General features: G+C 57.8%; 2 protein-coding genes across 2 annotated transcripts; one reads left to right on the top strand and one right to left on the bottom strand.

Annotated features, from left to right (window-relative positions):
* Positions 1–1,774: 1,774 nt before the first annotated feature.
* Positions 1,775–7,223, bottom strand: SHMT1 (serine hydroxymethyltransferase 1). The gene is made up of 12 exons (XM_083799426.1): positions 7,109–7,223; positions 6,451–6,571; positions 5,835–5,980; positions 5,357–5,472; positions 5,117–5,277; positions 4,901–4,982; positions 4,484–4,696; positions 4,156–4,272; positions 3,930–4,052; positions 3,522–3,638; positions 3,266–3,376; positions 1,775–2,724 (listed from the first exon to the last, which is right to left on the bottom strand). The coding sequence occupies exons 2-12, from the start codon at positions 6,547–6,549 to the stop codon at positions 2,555–2,557; spliced, it is 1,455 nt and encodes a 484-aa protein (XP_083655552.1). The 5' UTR covers positions 6,550–6,571; positions 7,109–7,223; the 3' UTR covers positions 1,775–2,554.
* A 148-nt stretch (positions 7,224–7,371) lies between these two features.
* On the top strand, positions 7,372–10,956 carry LOC310881764 (chemerin-like receptor 1). Its single transcript, XM_083799431.1, has 2 exons — positions 7,372–8,132; positions 9,007–10,956. Exon 2 carries the CDS (start codon positions 9,024–9,026, stop codon positions 10,107–10,109), a length of 1,086 nt encoding a protein of 361 aa, XP_083655557.1. The 5' UTR covers positions 7,372–8,132; positions 9,007–9,023; the 3' UTR covers positions 10,110–10,956.
* Positions 10,957–17,317: the final 6,361 nt, after the last annotated feature.

Raw genomic sequence — 17,317 nt, 5'->3', positions numbered from 1 at the left:
AGGATTCAGCCGCAGTCGTGCAGCGGCAGGCAAGTCACCGCTGGCTTCTCCCTCTGCCCGCCCGACGGGACTGACGTGCCAGGCTGTGCTGGGCAATTCTTGCACCTCCACCCGCCTGAGCCGCTTCATCGCGCTGCCGCAAAGCAGCTCCGGGTTCGGGAGGACGCCCCGGGGGGCTTTACGGGGACCGTGGCCCGTTCTGAAACGGGAGCTCTGCGTTACCTGCGGCTGTGAGGAGCCTGGGGGCGCGTGCCCTTCCCAAACTGGCTCGGGACGTGCATCCGGTAACCCCTGAGCTCGCCGGCCCGTGGCGGGGAGTTGTGCTCGCCGATGCGCCCGCACCTCTCGACGGAGGTGGCGGTGGAGGGGGGCCGGAGTGCCGCGGGTGGTTCCGGAGCCCAGCTCCTGCCTTCTCACTCGTTTTTCCATCTCTCTGATCCGCCTGCGCGGCGAAGATCCCTCTGTCGGCACTTTAAGACACTTTCCTCACCTTCCCTGCTACCTCCCTGGCTTCCAACGTCCGCAAGCGAAGCTCCCGGCGCTCACAGCTCCCGCAGAGCATCCCGGCGCGTTACCCGCCTTGTCCCAACACACGCCGCCCTCCTTCCAGCACGAGCAGGGCCGGCTCCTCGCAGCCACAGCGCGATGCCGGCCCCCCTTCTGCCAGCCCCAGCGGTGCCGCGCATGGCCGCGATCCTTTCTGCCTGCCCCGAGCCCCCTGCATGCTGCCTGTGGCTCCCTCCTCGCTGCCGGGGGGACGGGTTTCTCCGGAGAATTCATCAGCGCCAAGGCCTCCTGTGGCCAGCCGCAGGGCTGCGTTTGTGCTCCTCTCCTCCCCTGCCTCTGGAGCCCCCCCTGCTCGCTCCGCGCTCTGAGCCGCTCTCGGCCCCGCCACCGGGATGGTCAGCCATAGGAGCAGGCGACGCTAACCCCGCACAGGTTTCCTTTCTCAGAGAACGGCGCTCGGATTTACCTTCGTCCACTCCAGCAATCACTTCTTAGCAGCTCCTGAGCTGCCTTGCCTTGGCTAGGGAAGCACTGCCTATACTCGAGCAATATTAACCATTTTGGGAGGGGGGGGAGAGGCGCTGGAGGAGGGAGAGCTGACGGCTCCCCCCCCCCCCAGGCACGTTTTTTGGTTTTTCATTCAGCACTGGAGGCCCCGCTGCCGGTTTGGCGTCTTGGAGAGCTGGGCAGGCCCCACCGCGGGACGCGGGGCTCGTATTTTGGGGCGCGGGGCTGGTAGCAGCGTTTTGGAAAGGCACCTCCGCGATCGATTGGCGACCGGGCAGGCTGCAGGGGCTGAAGGAGAGCGCCTGCTCCGCGCCGTGCCCCGAAAGCACGACGTCAGGCTGAGCGGCAGCCGCTGCCCCGCTACTCGAGGGAGCTCGGCGCTCGCTGCCGGAGCTGCAGGGCTCGCAAAGCCGCCCGCTGCTCGCCGAGACGCGTTGAACTGGAAGGCAGAAACACAGGGTACCCAGCCCCGCTGCTCGCCCCGGCACGGGGCGAGCGTGGATGGGGATGGGGCTGGGCTCAGCGCCGCCTCCGAGGGCCGCCGGGAGGCCGCGATGAATTCTCATCTTATTTGAAAGCACTGTATCCTATTCCTGCATGTTGAGTTAGGTGTGCGTGCCTGTGTGTGCCGAATGCTTGCGTCAGTAGTTAGAGCGAGTGTGAGCGGGAGAAGTCCCAGAAGCATGTCTCGGTGTCGTGCCCTAAGTGTTCCTGCACAAGAGTTTAACAGACGTTAACACCAAATGACTAGTCTGAGAAATGTACTTTTAAAAAAAAAAAAAAATTATTTATTTGGGTTCAGATATTTTTGAAATACAAAAAAAAAAGAAAAAAAATCGGTTGTATTTTTTTAAAGCTTATAATTCTTGTCGTACGTCGTGGTTAAATCCCTAATTTTACTGTGCTTATTAAAAAAAAAACGGTTCCACGGGAGGCTTGTGCACGGAGGTCTGAGGAAACCCCCGGAGCCTCGGGCTGGCGCTGGCAGCAGAGGTGGCCCCAGCAGAACCAGGAGGGCCGTTCCTGGGGGATCTGCGACGAGGCTCGGCCTTGTCAAGGCACGCGGAGGCTGGCAAGCACGAAGGCAGAGCGGGTGCACACGTCCAAAGGCAAGTCTGGGATGCTGAAGCCAGGAAGGCTTCTTAAGGTGCTGGCTCCTGGGGGTGGATTCACATTTTTCCCCCACCCCAGCGGGGGGATTTTGGCGAAGATAACCGTGCCGGGCAGGGCTGTAACCTCCTCTGCTGCTCCCGCAGCCGGGCGGAGCTGGGTGAAACCCAAACCCGTCCGGGGCTGGGGGTTTCCTTCTGCTCAGCCCCCCCGGTAACGCCTGCTGCTGCAAGGGTTGGTGTGCCCCTGCGGGGGCTGTGCTCAGAGGGGTTCCTGCCTCCGAAACGGGGTGAGGAAGAGCCGAACTGGGATCTGCTGCTGCACGGAGCCGCTGCCAGCAGCAGGGAGGAGGCTCCGGGGTGCTGGGTTCGGGGGCTGGGGGTGTGTGCGCGTGCCGTGGTCCTGGGTTCGTGGCTCTGGGCGCTTCCCCTTACAGGACAGGCAGCCCTGGGAGCGGGAAGGTCGCTGCGAAGGCTTCCACCTCCACCTTCAGTGCCTTGAGCTCCTTCTGGTACTTCTCCTCCTCCAGTTTCTCCTTGAACTCCTTCAGCGTGGCCTTGGGGCTCATGTCGTTCTGCACCCGCAGCGTCAGCTCGATCCCTGCGGGGTGGGGGGAGACGCCTGGCTCAGCCCTCACGGCCGTGAGGTGCATCCAGCGGCTCTCCCAGCCCTGCCATGGGGAGTCCCAGCTCTCGTAGGGCTGGGGCTGCTCCCCGAGGTGCTTGAGAGAGGAGGAGCAAGGCTGCGAGGCACTCGCTGCCCCATAACGTGTCCTGTCCCGGGAAATGGGAACCGGGGGACCCCTGAGGACAGCAGGACCGAGGCCGCCAGAAGCGCGGTTCTAATCCAGCCCCCTGCCAGTGTAGTGGGGAGGCTGCAGAGGGTTGGGCTGGCCCCAGCTGTGGCCGGATGCCCTCTCCCACATCCAGATGTGCAGCTGGGACTGGGATTCCTCGCTCCTGTGCTCTCCCTCGCCAGTTGCTGGGGGGGAAGCTGCCCAGCTTAGCCCACATCTTGCCCGCTGCCAGTGCGGCGGCTCTCCTGGAGGAGCTGCGCAGCGCCCGGGCTGCAGCCGGAGCTGCGACTCAGCTCCGCGTGCCCACGAGCCTGGTCCCTGGTGTCCTGGCCGCCCCAGCCTCACCTCTGTGGATGTACTGAGCCACCATGCGGAAATCATCCTGCTGGAAGCCGCGGGAGGTGAGAGCCGGCGTCCCGAAGCGCAGACCGCTGGGGCGCAGGGCGCTGACGTCGCCTGCAGCAGAACGAGGGAGTGACGGGGCCGGGCACCAGGAGCCCTGCGGGGGGCTCTGAGCGCCCTGGAGGCCAGCCGGGAGCAGGAGGCACGGGGGAAGCCCAGCACGAGGGGCAGGACGTGGTGGAGTTTGCAGGGCGCCTACCGGGGCACGTGTTCTTGTTGCAGGCGATGGAGCAGAGCTCCAGCACCCGCTCGGCCCGGCCGCCGTCCGTGCCTCTGCTGCGCAGGTCCAGGAGGATGAGGTGGTTGTCGGAGCCCCCTGCGAAGACGGGAGGTTGGGGTAAAGACCGCTCCTGATCAAGACTAAAGCACGAAAAGGCGTGGGGAAATTCACCAGGGCCTGCCCCTGAGCTGGAGGGCAGAAGGGTGCCTTCCTGGGGAAGGGGCTGCTTAGCAAAGCTGTTAAGAAATAGTTTTATAGAGTCCTGAGGAACGGCTACAGCAGGGCCCTGCCCATCACCTCCGTGCACGTATACCCCGGAGGCCTGGCTTGGACCCGGGACCGTGCGCAGGAGCCGGCCCCGTGCCGGTGACCCCGAGCGCTCCTCACCCGTGACGATGTCGTAGCCCAGCTCCATCAGCGCTGCCGAGAGCGCCCTGCAGTTGGCCACCACCTGCTGCTGGTACGCCTTGAACTCGGGCGTCATGGCCTGCCGCAGCGCCACGGCGATCCCTGCGGGGAGGCAAAGCCGGGGGGCTGAGTTCTTGGGGGGCTTCCGAAAGTTGTTGGAGGGTCTTCGGGAGAGCTGGTGGGGACGTGCGGCACTGCTGTGTACCTGCGATGGCGTGGTTGTGCGGGCCCCCCTGCAGCCCGGGGAAGACCGCCTGGTTGATGAGGCTCTCCAGGTTGTAGAGCGTTTCCTTGCCCGTCTTGGGGTCCACGCTGCGGGTGCCTGCGGGAGGGGAGGGCGGCGGGGCTCACCAGGCAGCTCAGCCCCCTTCTTTCGCCCCGTGGCGACTCAGAGAAGGAGCCGAGGTCGTTCCTCTTCAGCTCCGGGCCTCTGAAGCCCCCCAGCTGCTCGCAGGAGGCCCCAGACCTTCCTGCCCTTCCCGCTGGAGCAGGAAGGAGCTCGGACTCGCAGCTCCCCCGGGCGGCTCAGGCACCTTTGCGGTAGAAGATCATGCCGGCCCTGCAGCCCCGCAGGGTCTTGTGCGTGGTGGTGGAGACGACGTCGCAGTGGTCGAAGGGCGAGGGCACGACGCCGGCGGCCACCAGCCCGCTGATGTGGGCCATGTCGGCCATGAGGTAGGCGCCGTTGGCGTCGGCGATCTTCCGCATGCGGGCGTAGTCCAGGTTGCGCGAGTAGCAGCTGACGCCTGCGGGGAGACGGCACGTGCTGGGGACACGAGAGGGTGCTGGGGGGGCCCTGGGACAGCCCGGGATGCAGCTCAGGATAACCCAGGTGAGGACACGAGCTCCTGCCGGCATGGATGTCAGAGGCCTCTTGGCGCTGCAGCCGTCTGCAGGAGCCCACTGGCATCAGGGAGCGACCCCGGTTTGTTTTAAGGGCTGATCCCTACCTGCTATGATCAGCTTGGGGTGGAACAGGCGGGCGTTCTCCTCCAGGCGGTCGTAATCGATGTAACCCGTCTTGGGGTTGACCTGGGAGGAGAAGAGGAGGATTCAGCCGCCTTGGTGTGGCTGGAGGTCAGCTGCTGTTGCTCTTAAGCAACGCTGCCTCTTGAAATTACGGCGGCTGTGCCCCGGCTCCAGCCGGAGCAGCTCTCCGTCCGTACCTTGTAGGGCATGGACTCAAAGAAGACAGAGGTGGCAGAGATCTTCTTCTTCTCCGTCATGAACCCGTGCGTCAGGTGCCCCCCGTCGGGCAGGTCCAGCCCCATGATCCTGCCGTGAGGCTCCACCAAGGCCGTGTACACGGCGAAGTTGGCGGGGGACCCTGCGGTGGGAGCACACCGGGGCGGTTACGGGCGTCGGGATGGCGCAGCCCAGCCTGGCTCTCCCGAGGGCACCGTTACCTGAGTAGGGCTGGACGTTGACGCCCCACTTCTGGGGGTCGAGGCGGTACGCCTGCAGGGCTCGCTTCTGACACAGCCTTTCCAGCTCGTCTACGAACTCGGTCCCGCCGTAGTACCTGCCGGAAAATAGGGCACGGGTCACAGCGGGGTTGGTGTTTGCTGAGAGCAAACCTCAGGGGATTGAAACCGAACCATTTATTTAGAAACGTGCGCCCAGTGCTGTGCCAGCGGGGGAGAACAGGAGGGTGCTGTGTTTACAGCAGCTGCCGCAGCTATGACCCTGCTGAGATTGTCCAGTATGCGGCCAAGGACAGGAGCTGAGAGGGTCAAATCCTGCCCTGGGGGAGCTTGGCTGCCAGCACCAGGACGTGGCTTCCTTCCCAGAGATAAGGTCTCGAGGGGGACGTGGCAGTGTGGGTGGTTCCTCTCCCTTCCCTGCGAGGCTTCGGAGTGGGTCAGGCTCTCCCCAGCCCCCTACCTCTGTCCTGGGTAGCCCTCGGAGTATTTGTTGTTCAGGCAGGATCCCAGGGCCTCCAGGACCGCTCGGCTCGCAAAGTTCTCCGACGCGATCAGCTCCAGCCCCAGCCTCTGCCGCTGCTTCTCCTTCTTGATGATGCTGTGCACCTTCGGGAGGGGAGAGAAACAGCTCTGCTTGTGCTGACTGCGTGCGGGTGGGATGCTCGGGATGTACCCTCAGAAGAGACGGGGCAACGGAGAGCAGCCTGGAAAGGTACTGCAGGAGGGAGAGGAGATCCCTTCTTGGTGCAGCTGATCCCAGCGGTTCACATGTGTCCTGCCACGTCTTGGGGCTTCTAGCTGCCATACGGCCATCGGATAATTCAGCTGGCACTTGGGTTAGCGTCAAGGGCAACTGCTGGGTGGCTACAGCAAACGCTGGGCCTGGCACAGATGTCTGAGCCTCAGGCAGGGGCGCGTGAGCAGCAGACCTGAAGTTACAGCCCCGTGGCTGGAGGATGCCCTCTCTCCTCTCGCACGGAGGATGGACGAGTCCCGCCAGCTCAGCCTTGGACCCTGTCCCTGTCCCGAGGAGGTCGCTGTCCCCAGCGGCTGCTGTGCCATGTAGGGGCTCTCACCTCCGGGTCGTTGCTGTCGAGCGGCTCCATCACCATCTTGTTGTGGGAGGCCCAGAGCTCCGCGCTAGGGAGGCCCGAGTTCGCCGCCGAGTTCGCCATCTGCTGCCGTGCCCAACGTCACCTGCAAGCGGAGAGGGGAGCTGGGGGCACGCGTGCGGGCTGGCAGCGGGGCTGGGGGCTTCTGCACCGTGCCCCTGCGTGGCCTGCTCCCGTCCTGCGTCTTCCCCAGATAACGCTGGGGGAGCGACCGCAGCTTGGGCCTGCTGGGGGCGGAAGGCGCTGAGCGCTCTCAGTGTTTCCCTGCCGATTTCAGATCGGTTTGTTCGTTGTGGATTTGGCCATTTTGGCACCTTCCCACCGCTGACCCCCCCCGGGCACTGCCCAGCCAGCTTCACGGGGCTTCCCCTACCCCGTCCAGGGTTTTAGCGGAGCAAAACGGATTGGCAGCTTTAGCAACACCTTTCCCTCTCTCTCAGTCTCACGTTTTAAACGCAGGGTGACCGCTGCGAGTGTCACCACGCAGCCCCCAAGCCCTGGGGCAGCCGTGACAGCCCCGCTCCCCCCCCGGCTGCGGGCAGCTCGCCTTGTTATCCCCGTTATCCGGCGGCTGCCCCTTCCCATCCCGCAACCCCCGGCCCCGGCCCCGCACGGCCCCTACCGGCCCGATCCTGCTCCCGATCCCTGATCCGGATCCTGCTCCCGACCCCGATCGTGGTCCCGGTTCCGCGCGGGAAGCCGCGCGCCTACCCTAGGCAGCTCGGGCACGCCCCCTCCGCGCCTCCACCAATCAGCGCCTCGCTCCGCCTTTCCTCAATGAAGCAGTGCAACGGCTCCGGAAGCTCCTCCGCCAATCCGCGGCGCGCCCCGCTCCCCCCGCCGCCTCCCATTGGTCGCTGCCGAGGCGTGGCGGGAGGCGCTGCCGGCACGTGGCGCGCCGGGCACGGGTCACCTTGGGCGGCCACGGGGGGCTCGGTCCCGGGCACCCCGACCCCCCCCCGGCACCCGGAGCCCCCCAAGGGCACCCTGACCCCCCCGGCACCCCATGTCCCCACCGGCTGCAGGGCTCCCAGCCGCCCTGCTTGGCCCCCTTGGGTATAGGGTGATGGCCGGAGTGGGGTCCTGAGCTCGGGGGTCCCTCTGGGCATGGGGCAGGGTCGTGGCGTGGGCTGCGGGTGAGGGTCTGGGGAGCACGGCGCGCCCCGACCCCTCCGTGGAGCTTTGTGGGGTGAGGGGTGCCCCGGGGGTAGGCCCGCGGGTGGGCGTGGGGTGGTGGTGCCTTCGCGCTTCGAGTCCAAGTTGGGTTGGCCAACCTGGCCTGAGAGGCCGTGCCCCAGGCAGAGCTTCAGGGGTTAAATCGAGGCACCGTAAAATGGGGAACGAGGGCAGGGAGTGAGGGATCCTACTAAACGCCTCGTGGGCCCGAGCCATGGAAAAATGGAGCGAGGCACCGTGAGTCACGGCGGAGAGGAGCGGTGTCTCAAAGGGGAGTCAGACGGGGGGACAGAGCAGAGCCAGAGGGAGAGCGGCGAGGAGCACGGCGCTGTGGTGGGTCCTACTGAGGCAGGTGCCGGCTACGGGGAAGCACAAGCTCGTGGAGGCAGGTTTTTGGGTAAAGGACTGGCTGTTGCACCAGGACACACCTCGGGTATCGCTCTGCCTAGGAGAGGACGCGTCCTCAGAAGGTATTTGTCGAAGGAACAGCGTTTCAGCTTCATCAGTCTAGAAGCTTTTTACTGTCTTAATTTTGCGTTGGTCATCCAAAGGGGTTTGTCGCAGCTGTGCGATTTGGGTTTCCACGGTTCTGGTTTTGGCCCCTGACTGCTGCTGTGGGCTGTCCATGGGTGCTCTGACACCACCGACAGCAAAACCTGGGCTGGTTTCTCGGGCGGTGGTGGTTCCTGAGACGTGCAGAGCGGTGGCGGGGCCGCGGGGCCGTTCACAGGCAATGCCACCCCCCCCCGCCCCACAGTGCCCAGGCTGCTGTGGGCCTTCAGGCATGGAAGGAGCTGCAAGCAAAAAAATCTACTTTATTATCATTTATTTTTCTGGCTTAAGATGTGTCGCAGTGTCGGTGGGCTGGCAGTCAGCCCACCAACAGTCACCCAGCGGTGACGAGCTTTGCAGGGATGCAGGGACTGCCCTGGAGGCGTGTAATTGGTTTCGTCTCGATGCATCCCTGGCTTTTTGCTTGCAGCGGTGGGAGTTGTCCCCGCGGTTGCTGAGTTTCTGCTCAGATGGCTCCCCTTCTTGTCAGTACCGTCCCTTCTGGGACGTGTCGGGATCAGATCAGCCCGAGGCGTTCAGAGTACCCTCCTCCCTCTGTTTTGGCTCGCTGGGATCCTGCTCGATCCTGCTTGAATTCTTTGCGCCTCACAAATGTTCTTCTGCCGTTCTGAAGCTTTGCAGGCGCTATAGAGAAGGATGGTTGTTATCAAGTTATATTAAATGAATATTCCAGCTTCATATATACATTTTGTGTACAGTTGCTAGCAAAGACTTGCTCTCCTGAGCTGTGGGAGCTGCAGCTAATAGCAGGGTGTGCTGCTGCGATTTCAGGACTCTGGCCTGCGGCGATGGAGGGCGTCTCTTCTTCCCCATCGCCCTTCCCGGGCACTTCCCCCACCGTGCCTCCTGGGAACGCCACTGCCCACGATCACTACTCCGGCCTCCAGAAGAGCATGCACGTCCTCTCCATGGTGGTGTACGGCGTCGCCTGTTTGCTGGGGGTGACGGGCAACGGCCTCGTCATCTGGATTGCGGGCTTCAAGATGAAGAAGACGGTGAACTCGGTGTGGTTCCTCAACCTGGCCATCGCCGACTTCATCTTCACCTTCTTCCTGCCCCTCAGCATCGCCTACACCGCGCTGGGCTTCCACTGGCCCTTCGGGAAGCTCCTGTGCAAGCTGAACAGCACCATCGCCTTCCTCAACATGTTTGCCAGCGTCTTCCTCCTGACGGTCATCAGCATGGACCGCTGCGTGTCCGTGGCCTTTCCCGTGTGGTCGCACAACCGCAGGAGCCCGGAGCTGGCGGCCAGGATTGCTCTGGGGACGTGGGTCCTGGCCCTCCTCCTCAGCTCCCCGTACCTCGTCTTCCGTGACACCGTGGTCAGCTCCAGGAATGTCACCAGCTGCTACAATAATTTCGCGCTGTCCGATGACTACACGTCCGAGGCAACGCGGAGGCTGTGGAGGATGCGGCACAAAGCGATGATCATAACCCGATTCCTCTGCGGCTTCCTCATCCCCTTCACGGTGATTCTCCTCTGCTACGGCATCGTGGCCGTCAAGCTGAAAAGCAGGCAGCTGGCCAGCTCCGCCAAGCCGTACAGAATTATCATTGCTGTCACGGCCTCGTTTTTCCTCTGTTATTTCCCCTACCATGTCTTCTCCTTGCTAGAAATATCCAAAAACTCTTCCAGTCACGAGATGAAAATGGCCCTTTACATAGGGATCCCCTTGGTTTCCAGCCTTGCCTTCTTCAACAGCTGCATCAACCCCATCCTGTACGTGTTTGTGGGGCCGGACTTCAAGGAGAAGTTTCGCCAGTCCATCCTGTCGACCTTCGAAGGGGCTTTCAGTGAGGACTCGGTCCTGGCCAGCCTGACCAGCAGGAGGAAGTCCAGGTCTGCTTCGGAAGCGGAGGTCCCGAGGGCCTGAGCGTGCTCTGCATCGCCGGCGCGGCTGGAGGGGCAGTTCCTTTCCCTTCTCTGCAGTTTCCCCTCCTTTCAGAGCTGTAATTGCGGGACTGAGGCTGCGAAGGGCCGTGCACGCTCACAAGCTGATCTGATTTTTTGGGGGGCATCTCAGTCCTACCAAGACTTAACCAGAAAACCGTCTGGAGCTGCGGCAGGGCAGAAAGTTGGAGTAGCAGCATTTTCCTCCCCGTGCCCCTTCCTCGGCTGCCTGTTTCCATGCACCCATCTTTGTGCTGTGCGTAAAGCCCCTCGGGCTGTGCCCTGCCTTGCTGGAAAACTGCTGCAGTTCCCGGCGTCCCTGGGGGCTGTGCTGGGGGGGCGCCCACCGGGCGGGTGGTGCTGCCGGTCTGTCACAGCTTCTGGATTTTCGCAGGCGACCCTTTATAAAGCTCGGTGGGGCTGTGACTGCTCACAGGGCTCCCTTTACGTTCCTCTTTTCCCAGGGCTCCCGAGGAGGGAACTCTCCGGCGCCCTGCACGCCGTGAGAAACGGCCTCAGCCGAGCCCAGCCCGGGGTCACCTTGTACGTGCCCGAGGGAGGCAGACGGGGCCAAATCCTGTCTGCTCCTCCGCTGGGCCCACCTGCCTGCAGCGCACCCGTACAGGGCAGGCGAGCTGCTGGGAGAATTTGTCCCTGCACTTGCCAGGCTTTCCTGGCAGCCGGTCTGTGCCAGGATGCAAAAATTCTGGGGTTCCACCAGGGGGCAAGATCGGGTGCAGCTGTGTCGGTGTTGAGGCTGTCCAGAGAAGAGGATGGAAGGGGAGAGAGCTGTTCCATAAATCCCTTATAATTAAATCTGCAAAAGAAAAGCAAGCATCCTTTCCCATATATCATACCAGTCTGGTGCACGGGCTGCTAAAGCTTAAGTAAAAAATGATTAAATTAAAAAAAAGCAGCTTGGACATGCAGTGGGATCCATCCAGAAGCACTCCCACAGACGCATCTTTTAAAGAAACAGGGTTAAGTGAAATAGTAACGTGTATTTCTGTAGGATCTGGACTAGCCAGTAAAATATTCATCTTTTCTCTCTGCAGATGTGTGGCAGGATGAATTATAAGATTGCGCTCCAGTTACTTGGGTTTGATGTGCAGCCTAACTATTTCTGAGCAGTGCTTGTCTGTGTGTGTTTGACATCCTTCTTGTCCTTAGGTAGCTGAAACCTGGCTTTTTGTACCGTTGGCGAACGAATATTAAACCTCATTAAACTTACTTAAAACGTACCCAGCCTGCTGTGTTGCCTGTGTGATTAAAACACTCAGTAATCCGCCTGAGCTGAGCAACTAGATGAAAAGACGAAATACTCCCAGCCTGACTGTATGAATTTACAGGCACCTCGCTGTTCTGCGTGGATGACTGTGCTGAGTGAGAGCTGTCACTTGAACGTGGTAGGGATTAATTATGGGTCTGCTGGGCCGTGCAATATTAAATGAAGGTCGTGATCCTGCCGGCACGTGTGCGCTTAACCTTAAATTCATGCATAATCCCACGGAGATCAGGGAATGTAACGAGACCATCCGTATGGCAAGCATGAGCGAACAGCAAGCTTTACCCTTTGCCACAAATTGCTGCCTGTCACGCAGATAGAAGTGCAATGTTTGCTAGGCAGCGTGCAACGCCGGGGCTGTTTGCTTGCTCCTGGCGGTAAACTCCAGCATCGATTGCAGTGTCAAGGTTGCGCAGCCCGTCGTTTGCTCTTTCGGGTTTTCTTCATCTGTTTGCAGAGCCCACGTAATTCCTTGTGACAGACGTCTCCAAGACTGCGACAGAGGCCTTGGCCTCCTGCCGTGTCTCCCAGCACCCTCAAAGGCCAGGGCCTGAAGCATTGGCCCAGTTTGTGGGAGGAGAGAAGCAATTTTGGTCGTTTGGGCATGCAAGGTGGGTACAGGCTGCCCAGGGGACATGGTTGAAATGAGGCAGAGTGTCTGGGTGGGCTAAGGAATTGCCACTGCAATTCCGGGAGGTAACTGCCCTACAGAGCACCGCCTTCTCTAGGGCATCCCGGCCCTGTTTCATCGGAGAACTTCAGAGCCACAACTGAACTGTCCTCTCTCGTGCACAATATCTCCCCCAGAAGTTGTCTCCAATCTAAGAGGCACGTTATCACGGCTAAGCAAAATAGTGCGTCTTTACAAAGCCGAAATCTCCCTGCACGATGGGGAAGGGACTTACAGAGCTTGCAGGTGGCCATTTCTGAGAGTGCTGTCAGAATACCGTTGGGGAAAAAAACGGGGAAGGGAATGTTTTATCTGTGGTAACCACCGGGTCACAGCCATCGCCGTGTCGCAGGATGCACTTGGGATAGGAATGGTTCTGTCACCCAGGGTCTGATCCCAAGCCTCTGTGCTGGGAGAAGCCACGCTCACATCAGCACGGGGTTGGGATGCCCAGGGACTGGCTCCAAGATAAATCTCCCCCCTATCGAGTTCCCTCGTGTTCAGTCTCATTATCACATTGATAATTATGGTAGTCGCTCATTCCTGACTCGAAGGCAGGCTGTTCGTTCTCTCTGCTACTCATGTTTGTCTTGTGCCTATCTAGAAAAGCTTGAATGAAAAGAAAAGAAAAAAAAAAAAAGAGGGAAAGAAAAATTTCCAAAGGCATGTAAAAAATCCCAAGAGGTTGAACAACATTTTGGCAGCTGTGCCGCCCTCTGACGCAGCTTTGCTCTCAAGGCTCTTTCAGATGCGATCGGATGGGTGGCGCCGGGCTCCAGGAACAGCCTGAACCCCCCTGGTGTTTGCAGTTATTGGGAAAGGTGCAAAATGGGCTGCCCTGCTGGCACGGGGCGGATTGGCCCCGCGGAGGGGCCGTTCCGCGGGCGAGCAGACAGCCCCGCACGTACAAAGAGGGCTGGGGTGCGCAGAGCCACTCGGGGCTGTGCACGGGGAGAGCGGAGGATAAGCAAGTTTTGACAGTCGGGGTGTTTGGGGTGAACTGGCAGACCAGGGTGAGCAGTCTGGTGAGGTCTTTAACACTTTGGAGTTGAGCGAGGTAGATACGGCACAGCCAAAACATCTCGGTGAAGAGCTCAGAAAGACGTGGCGGGTGATTTTTGGCCAGAGGCTTTGTCATGGCGAGCCCTCGGGCAGAAAACCAAAGCCCGTGCCTTCTGAGAGCAGAAACTGTGCTGGCCAGAGCTGTGGTCCAGAGCTGTCCCCCGAGGAAGGCAGCAGGGGAAGGCGATACCTCACTACCCGGTGCGGATGGAAGAATAGCTACGGGGAAAGAGGGAGGGAAGATTAGGAGCTGAGACAGCCTTGAAAATACCAGCGGCGTGATGGTGGGTGCAAATGAATGGGAGGGTGATTGCAGCAGGTGAGGAAGGTCTCATTAAGGAGGATTTAATGAGATTAAGGAGGACTTAATGAGATGGTAAAAGCCTGTGTGAAAGCTACTAGTTCCCTCGCACTTCCTCTGGTGAAACCTTCCTGGTGAGTAAAATTTTTAAGTGTCCCATCCTTGAGTTTGGGGAATGGACTTGTTAGATAAAGCTAAACAAAAGACATTGCACGGAGGTCTGAGAGCAGAAACTCTTCCAGAGGTTGTTGAAGTTAGGCAGGAAACAATATGACAGCTTAGAGGATCAATATTGTTAAGAAGCTTTTCTGTGAAGGAGAGGCATTGGTAATAAACAGCATTAGTAAATTAATGGGTAATAAACAGCCTTAGCAGGGTCTTTCCATCTTTTCTCGGTGTAGCGGCAGTGTGAGGATCCCACCCCGTGCAGGAGTTAACCTGTTACTGCTGACTCAGGGTCAGCCCTGTTCAGCACCAAGCTGGGAAGGGAACAGGGTGTCTCTGCTGGTTGCACTTTGGTCCTTCCCTGCACATCTCCTGGTTTCTGCTTAGCTGCACAGGGCAGAGCTGGACACCAAACCTTTCTTTACTCTGTACATCTGTGTATGTGAGGCACAGGATCTCTTCTTCTGTACTGAATTCTGCTTTAATAAGCAAGCCTGCTGTACAGTGACCCATGACTAATTTGAACGCTTCCTTTATTTTCACAAACATGATGCGTGCTCACTCCCTCCGTGTAGAGGAGCCGTAGCGTAGCACAGTGATACAGTGAATGGCAAGTCACACCAGGACCCAGTGAGCTGGACAGAGAGGAATGGGATGTTCGGCACTGCGTAGCCGGTCAATTTTCCTAAAATGACATTGCTTCATTGTTCGGTTCAACAGCTTTTGTCTAATGGAGAATCGAAGGGCAAACCACATTTGTAAACAGGAGGCGACTGGGTGTTATGCAGACTTTGCAGGACAGAACTGTACACAAGGACAGCAAAGAGAATACGGGAATGAAGAGAAAGATGCTACTGCCGTTCTTGTTTCAGGGCAGCATTTGTTCAAATTCTTGCCTTTTCATCCAGCTTGAGACATTTTTCTGTGCAGTGACCTGTTAAACACTGGCTATTCCAACAAGCCTCTCGCTGTTTTGTTTGAAGGCTGATAGGAGATAACCCTGTGCCCATGCTGAAGGCTGATGCAGCAGATCTCTGTTAATCATTTCAGACTGACCCGGAACTGACAGCACTGCTAGAAACAGGAAAACAAACTAAACTCAGTGACTTTTTTCAGCCTAAGCTTCATGACTCAGGAGGAATGTGACTGTAACAAAAAGAGTTGGTGCCTATTTCCTGCAGACAGCCAAGCCACAATCAGGCAGTAATACTCGGTAAAACAAAAAGAATGCTGTCTACCTACATAGCCCTTCACATAGATAAGATGTGTACTCTGCTCTGGGGCCTTTTTAAGGTACTCTGGTTCCCAGAAGTGGGGGATACTATTTTCCAGATCACTATCAAGTGTGGGAAAGAAATCATAAAATTACTCACGTAGATTGGTAGAGGAGTATAATATCCACTTTTATTTAAAACAAACAAACACCACTCACACACACAAAAAACACCACCACGACCTGGCAGAGCAGTGATGGATGAAGCTTAGGAGACTGGATGATAGCAGCATTTGTCTTTTCTCAGGTGATACATGCAGGCTGTCATCCAGACAAGCACGGGATGAGCAGCGCCCTTCACCTTGGCTGGACTAGGTGTGGATTTTTTTTTTTTGAACATTTCTGCCTGCCAGGGTTGCATCTGGATTTAGAACAGCAAATCTCTCTGAGCCACTATATTCACACCCTGCAATTTTTCAGAATTCCTTAGATGATTGCTAATTGGATCATTGTAAACGAAATAAAATCCAGGTGCTCATTTTGGAGGATCTATTTGTAAACTCTTGGATAGCATATTGTAAAATTAACAAATCCCTCTCTGTTGGGACTTGAGATTTAAATTTACATTCCTCTGATCAGAAAAAACAGAGGCAGGAAAGGAATTGATTTGCTCTAAGAAAACAAAGGCGGCAGCCTTAGAAAAAGCATCAGAAGACAATCTTTTTAGTTCCTGGTTCTGTGGTTTGCTTGGGCAATGTCAGGAATTTGGGGCAGCATGAATCAAGTAGTCAGCAAATTCTGGGTGTCCCCAGGGTATTGAAAAATGCTTCTGGGGAAGGCTGCTATTTGCATTATGGGTCATTGCTTCAATATGTGTTGTTTCCAGCTGTTCTGCCTTAAACTGCTCTGCCGTGCCAGCCTGTAGTGAAATCCTGCGATGGAGACTGATGCGAAGAGAAATCTTTGCTGCTCTGAAGAGGCTAACAAAAAGCTCAAATGCTCCTTCTCCCCAAAAATACAAAACAAAAATGAACGTACAAAGATCAGTGAACCTGAACGAACGGTGGAAACACCAGCATGTAAACAGAAAAATGCAGACTGGAAATGGTGGGGATGGCGAGGAGGTACAAGGCCCGTTTTCTTATGCTTAGCAGTGTAAGTCAGAGACGCTCCAGAAACACAGAATCACTGCAGCGCTGTGTCTCAGAGGGCACAAACAAGCTTACGGTCTCCCTGCTCACATATTTCAGCCAGATGTCTTTGCTCTGTGGGAGTGCTACAAGTGGAGAGCTCTGCACCTGGCAGCTGCTCCGTGGCTCCAGGTTAAATTGCTCTCCTGCCCAGCTTTGACTGCTGGAAGTGGAAAAGGAGACAACTGATGAAGTGTTAGAATGCAAGAAGCAAATACTGTGAGCGATGGGGAAGCACTGGTGTGTGAATGCTTAACGTGGAAAATACAGCTCATAATGGCAGAAACTGTTTCAAAATAGTAAACCAAAAGTTGTTGTTTTTCAGGTGCATTTGGCGAGAAGTCCCAGCAGCTGTGCCTTTTCTTCCTCTTTCATGGTATGTAAGTATCTGTTCAGGTGCTCCAGGCCTTGCTCAAATGCACCCTGTATGTTGCAGTCCAGGAATAAATAATTCATTTGTGAGAAAAGCTGTGGTGAAAAGTACCCGATTTGTACCTCCACTCTAAATGCTAAAATTCTGATCCGTATGTAATAAAGTGCTGTTGATCTTGGGCACACTGAAAAGCACAACTTAAAACAGCTTCTTGCCACGGAGCTGGGGGAAAAGGATCAGAAAAGGAAAAAGGGTTGGTGCTTGAGTATTTACTTGGAGGGGAGGGAGGAAGAAGGGACAGATGGACAACCCTGGCAAGAGCCTTATCCTCCTGAATTTATGCAGGATGACTCTAAAGTTTGTCAAAGGAGTGAAAGTACACATAGCTTTTGTCATGGATGTTGTCCTGTGATAAACCTGGGCTTCTAAAGAGTGACTAAACCCATCCTCTTGCCGCAAGTAATGTAAAACGCACCTTTATTCAGTTTAACCCAAGTGTGTTATGAGGGGGGCCTTGGCAGGACTCTGGACAAACTGTGTATGCTTTGGACAGTATTTACAAGGGAATCGAGGGACCACTTTTTGCTGTTGTTGTTTTTGACTTTACAGAACATCTTCGTTCTCCACAAACACTGTTGGATCAGCTACCAAAGGCTGCGAATGGCGAAGCCCCTCCATTTTGCTGGTGGAGCCCACAGCAGCGCAGCCAGCCGCCCCGCTGGGAGTGAAACCTGGCGCCATGCAGACGGACATCTGCCTGCTTATACCTCTGCGAGGGGGCTCTCGCAACCCAGGCGGGGGCCGCCGCCCACCTCCTGTGGCCTTTAAAAGGAGAGGGAACGACAAAACGCAGCTTTGGTAACGGGAACCCCAAAACACCCCCCCGGCAGCATCGCGGGGCCAAGATGGCGGCGGCGGGGGCTCCCCTCAGC

This window comes from Anser anser (assembly GCF_964211835.1).
Source record: "Anser anser genome assembly, chromosome: 15".
Taxonomy (NCBI): domain Eukaryota; kingdom Metazoa; phylum Chordata; class Aves; order Anseriformes; family Anatidae; genus Anser; species Anser anser.
Note: the sequence above shows the minus strand (reverse complement) of the source record. Positions and strands in the feature narration are given on the sequence as shown.